This window comes from Rhagoletis pomonella, unplaced genomic scaffold, assembly GCF_013731165.1.
Source record: "Rhagoletis pomonella isolate Grant_MI unplaced genomic scaffold, Rhpom_1.0 Rhpom_scaffold_10359, whole genome shotgun sequence".
NCBI lineage: Eukaryota > Metazoa > Arthropoda > Insecta > Diptera > Tephritidae > Rhagoletis > Rhagoletis pomonella.
The window spans coordinates 1-5,671 of NW_023468884.1; the positions used below are offsets into that span (position 1 = coordinate 1).

The 5,671-nt window shown below is 43.6% G+C and overlaps 1 protein-coding gene across 1 annotated transcript; it reads left to right on the top strand.

Moving 5' to 3' along the window:
• Positions 1 to 103: 103 nt before the first annotated feature.
• LOC118756453 lies at positions 104 to 5,489 on the top strand (the record flags this gene model as incomplete). The annotated part of the gene is made up of 2 exons (XM_036491216.1): positions 104 to 1,373; positions 1,833 to 5,489. Coding segments are annotated over exons 1-2 (4,927 nt in total), but the record flags the coding sequence as incomplete, so codon positions are not given.
• Positions 5,490 to 5,671: the final 182 nt, after the last annotated feature.

Consider the following 5,671-nt stretch of genomic DNA (forward strand, 5'->3'; position numbering starts at 1 on the left):
ACTAGAAAAATTGTGTTTTATTAAAAACTGCAATCGCAAACAACAATTCTTTTAAAATTTTGTACTCGAAATACTTTTGCAACGTGAAGTCAAATATTTTACTATGACGAATAATTGCAAAAAGTGTAATGCCGTGGACGACGATAATATGGTCCAATGTGACACGTGTGATGGATGGTTCCATTTTACCTGTGTCGGAGTCGATAGCTGCATAGCTGAAGTAAGTTGGAGCTGTGACGCTTGTGAACACAGTGCATCGGCAAGACTTACAAGACCCATCTCTTCATCATCGCCTACGACCAATATTGGAGGAACAACAGTAGATCGTCGCGTACATTTTTCAGTGACCGAACCGACTGCATCAGTGATCGCAACTGCTAATCTACATGGTAACCAGATATTTACCGAAGCGCATGCAATGACACCTGGGCAGACTACTCAATGTGTACGAAGACCAATTCCGGTCGTACAGAGTACTTCAACGGTTTCGCAAACTTTTCCCGGTACAGCAGCGTTCACCAATCCAATGAATTTCGTATCATTACCAATCTCCGAGAATCCGAAGACGCCAAGCGTAATAAATACGCATTACAATGTATATGCGCTGGGAGGCGATGAGTCAATGCTAAATGCATCTGGCCAAAATCATAGTTCACCAGTAAGTCAACGAAATCTGCAGCTTGAGCGACTAGAGGAGGAGTTCAAGATCCAGCAACAGTACCTGGAAAATAAATATAAAATTTTATCGCAATCTTCGGAATCTATCTCGTCGAACACCTTTAGTTTACTCAACAATGGGCCAACAGCTACGCAACTAGCAGCAAGGCAATCTATACCAAAACAACTGCCTATGTTCAGCGGCGATCCTGAGGAGTGGCCGCTATTTATCAGCACATTTGAAAATAGCACTGCAGTAGCTGGATACTCAGACGCGGAGAACCTCATTCGTTTGCAAGCTTGTCTCAAAGGTAAGGCTCGTGACATAGTGAAAAATAAATTATTTTTGCCATCTATGGTTGCCGACATAATCCAAACGCTAAAGATGTGTTTCGGTAGACCTGAGCAGATTCTTGAACGTGCAATGAATAGGGCTCGCGCAATGCCTCCTATTAAAGATAAATTAGAATCACTGATAGATTTCGCCTTATGCGTGAAGAATATTTGTACAACTATGGAAGGATGTCAGATGTATGCACATTTACACAACCCACTTCTCGTCAAAGAATTAGTCGACAAACTTCCGAATAATCAAAAACTCAACTGGGCGATGACTCCTAAAGACAATGCAATCCCTGCTGTTAAATTATTCAGCGACTGGCTTTACAAACTTGCTGAAGCTGCTAGCATGGTCGTATCTTTTACGCCAACCAGAGGTAGTTCAGTAATGAACACTCACACCGTTGCGTCGCAGGACGAAGTACACCAGGTTGATAGAACCCTTTTCAAGAACAAATTGTGTTGCTGTTGCAAAGGTTCCGATCATAATGTATCGCAATGTATCGTTTTTAAAAATCTCCCATTAAATCGTCGGTGGGACACTGTAAAATCAAACAGTCTTTGCCGACAGTGCCTGGGTACACATAAGCGCAGGTGTTTTGTGGAAAAGGTGTGCGGTATAGACGGCTGTACTATAAAGCACCACAAGTTACTTCATAAGACAAACGTCTCGTTAATCTCGAACCGACAAGCTACGAAGTCTGATATGCTCCCGCAATCGGACGCCCAAGTAAACACCCATAGCCACAGCGCTGTCGGGAAACAACCATATTTTAGGATCGTCCCAATTTTTATACATGCAAACGGGAAAATGGTAAAAGTTTTCGCCTTTTTAGATGAAGGTTCAGCAGTAACATTAATCGATAAGAATTTATTTGATGAACTTGGCCTTAAAGGTACACATGATCCTATATGTCTACGGTGGACTGGTAACACGACACGCTCCGAAAATGAATCAGTGCGAGCAACAATCAAGATCTCGAATGCTACCAATAGGCGTACATATAAATTGAATGGTGTGCATACTGTCAACGCCCTCGACTTACCTGAGCAGTCAATCGATGCTGAAACAATAGCTAAAAAATATCCGCACTTGAACGGTTTGCCAATCGAATTTTATAATAAAGTGAAACCATCGTTACTCATTGGCGCTGACAACTGGAAATTAGCTGTTCCTTTAAAAGTAAAAGAGGGAGCGTGGATGCAGCCAATCGCTTCGAAAACGCGTCTAGGCTGGACAGTTCAAGGCGGTCAGAACGATCACATTTTTGACTTCCGACTCAACGTTCACTATTGTGACTGCCAGAAGGGCTACCTAGAATTACATGAGAGAGTAAAGGAGTTCTTCAGATTGGAGTCACCGGACGCATCAAATTTGTTATCTGCAGAAGATCAAACGGCCGTAGACTTAATGAATGCCACATGTCGCAAGGTTGATGGTTTTTACGAGATTGGTTTGCCATGGCGAGATCTAAATGTATCTTTACCAGACAGTTACTCAAACGCGCTTAACCGAGCCATATGTCTCAAGAGGAAGTGTGCTCGAGATCCAAATTTGAGAGCAGAAATTCAGCAGCAAATTAACAATCTAGTATCAAAAGGTTATGCTGAAAAACTAAGCACACCTGAACTTCACATGGAAAGGGAAAAAGTATGGTATCTTCCCATATTCGTAGTAACGAACCCAAATAAACCGGGAAAGGTACGTTTAGTTTGGGACGCTGCAGCGAAGGCCAAAGGGGTATCGCTAAACGACTTCCTGCTTACTGGTCCAGATATGCTCAATTCACTGTTCGAGATATTGTTGGCGTTTAGAGTAGGTAAAGTAGCCATATGCGGTGACATCTCCGAGATGTTTCACCGTATCAAAGTCAGAGAAAGCGACCGACATGCTCAGCGATTTTTATGGTGGGACAACGATGAAGAATCAAAACAACCGAACATTTACGTCATGCGAGCATTGACGTTCGGAACGAGCTGCGCTCCTTACATTGCGCATTTTGTGCGCGATAAAAATGCGAGCTGTTTTGAAGAAGATTTTCCACGAGCGGTAGAAGCGATCCAAAAACATCACTATGTGGATGATTTTATAGATAGTGAAAACAGCGAGCAAGCAGCTTTAGAATTAGCTCTGCAAGTTAAGCAAATTCATGCATCTGCCGGTTTTAACATACATAGCTGGACCTCCAACTCCAAGTTCGTCCTCGAACAACTACGTGGAGATGCGGCAGAAATTCAAGGCCCGAAAGAATGGGGATCTGCGGCAAAAATATTAGGTATGTTCTGGGATTCAGCTAACGATTCGTTTAGATATATTTGCAGATTTATGCGATTACGCCGAGATGTCGTAAACAACTCGATCGTACCGACAAAAAGAGAGATACTTCAAGTACTCATGTCAATTTTTGACCCGCTCGGACTTATAAGTTGCTTCACTATAGGGCTTAAAATCCTTCTCCAAGATATTTGGCGATCTGATATTGGATGGGATGAACCCCTAAGCATAGATTTATATGAAAAATGGTGCCATTGGAAGTCAAATATTGAAGTTATAAAGACAGCGAAAATTCCTCGCTGCTATTCAGAGTTTTTACAACATGCGAAGGAGGTTCAACTTCACATGTTTGTGGATGCTGGCGAAAACGCATATTCAGCTGTGTGCTATTTGCGTGTTGAGCATACTAATGGCATCTCCGTTGCACTCGTTGCCGCGAAATCAAAGGTCTCGCCTCTAAAGCCATTGTCTATACCTAGACTAGAGCTTCAGGCCGCGCTCGTAGGAGTAAGACTAGCAGGTGCAGTACTTAATGTTCAACGCATACCCATAACAAAGCACTATTTTTGGACGGACTCGAAGACGGTTCTAAGGTGGTTGCGAATGGACCCGAAGAACTTCAAACCGTATGTTATGCATCGAGTCGGAGAAATTTTAGAGTCCACAAACGTATCCCAATGGGATTGGGTACCTTCGAAAGAGAACCCGGCCGACTTAGCCACGAAAAGTTCAGTTCGGCTTAACTACAAGATGTGGTTCTCTGGTCCACAGTTTTTACTATCTCAATCGAATGAGTGGCCTCATTGCGAAGAGTTCAAAGGCGACGAAATCGACCAAGTCGAACTAAAACGTTACGTGCTGCAAATAGACAGGGTAATTCAAAAAAGTTTATCGCTGGACACAGAATATTTCTCGGATTGGAAGCGCTTATATAGAGCAGTTGCGACGTTCTTGCTGTATATGAATAAACTGCTTGCAGCGACTAAAACGCAAAAGTTTAATAAAGCCATCGATTTTCAAATGATTCAACGAGCTCAAATAATCATAATAAAATATGCTCAGGACAGCGTATATCGCGAAGAAATAAACCTCTTGTGTCTCGGTAAAGCTCCGCGTAAGCATAGCCAGCTTGGCTCTTTGAATGTATATTTAGACAAGAGCGGAGTAATTAAGAGCAAAAGCCGCGCAGAGCACCTTAACAGTCGTGCGGACGTTATTGTGCTACCAAATTCACACCATGTTACATTTTTAATTGTTCGCTCGATACATGAAAAATTCCATCACCACATGCACGAAGCTATCATTAACACAGTACGCGCACAATATTACATACCTCGACTACGAGTCTTGTACAGAAAGGTCCGCAAATCTTGTCAGCAGTGTAAAAATTACACCGCTAAACCAAATGCGCCACAAATGGCGGTATTGCCAAGTGCGAGGCTTGCAGCCTTCGAAAGGCCTTTTACTTTCGTCGGAATCGATTTCTTTGGTCCACTCTTGGTGAACGTTGGGAGAAGGCGGGAAAAACGGTGGGGTGTTTTATTCACCTGTCTAACACTGCGCGCTATTCATATGGAAATTGCGCACAGCCTGGATACATGTTCTTGCGTTATGTCGATCAGAAATTTTGTAGCTCGCCGTGGCTACCCACGACAAATCTTCACCGATAACGGCACGAATTTCAAAGCTGCGAAAAAGATCATATGCGCGGAGATGAAAGAGGTAGATTTTTCACTACTTATGTCAACATTCGACCAGATCAGCTGGAAGTTCATTCCGCCAGCAGCGCCTCATATGGGAGGGGCTTGGGAACGGCTCGTGCGGTCTGTCAAATCTGTTTTGTACAATATTATGCCGTATGCAAACTTCAACGACGAAAGCCTCAAAAGTAGCTTATGCGAAGTAGAATACATCATAAATGCACGCCCCTTAACTTTCGTTTCACTCGAATCAGACGACGACGATGCTATTACGCCAAATCACCTTCTGCTGGGTTCGCCGGATGGCTTCAAACCCGTGTGTACCGACGAATTAGACCTAAGAAAACGTTGGTACCAGACCCAAAAGTTCGCTGACAGATTCTGGCACAGATGGGTTAAGGAGTACGTACCCATCATCTCTAGACGTAGCAAATGGTTTAATAAGGTACCGCCGATACGTGTTGGAGATATTGTCGTCATAGTCGACGAAAATTTGCCAAGGAATTGCTGGCCGAGAGGTAAGGTGATTCGTATTGTGACAGCCAAAGACGGACAGGTGCGCAGCGCGGAAGTGAAAACTACTTCAGGAATACTACACCGCCCAGCTACCAAGATCGCAGTGTTAGACGTCGGCTCTTCTGGGAGTAAACTCGTCAAGCCGGACTCATTTACGGGCCAGGGGATATTGCCGCCGATAAGT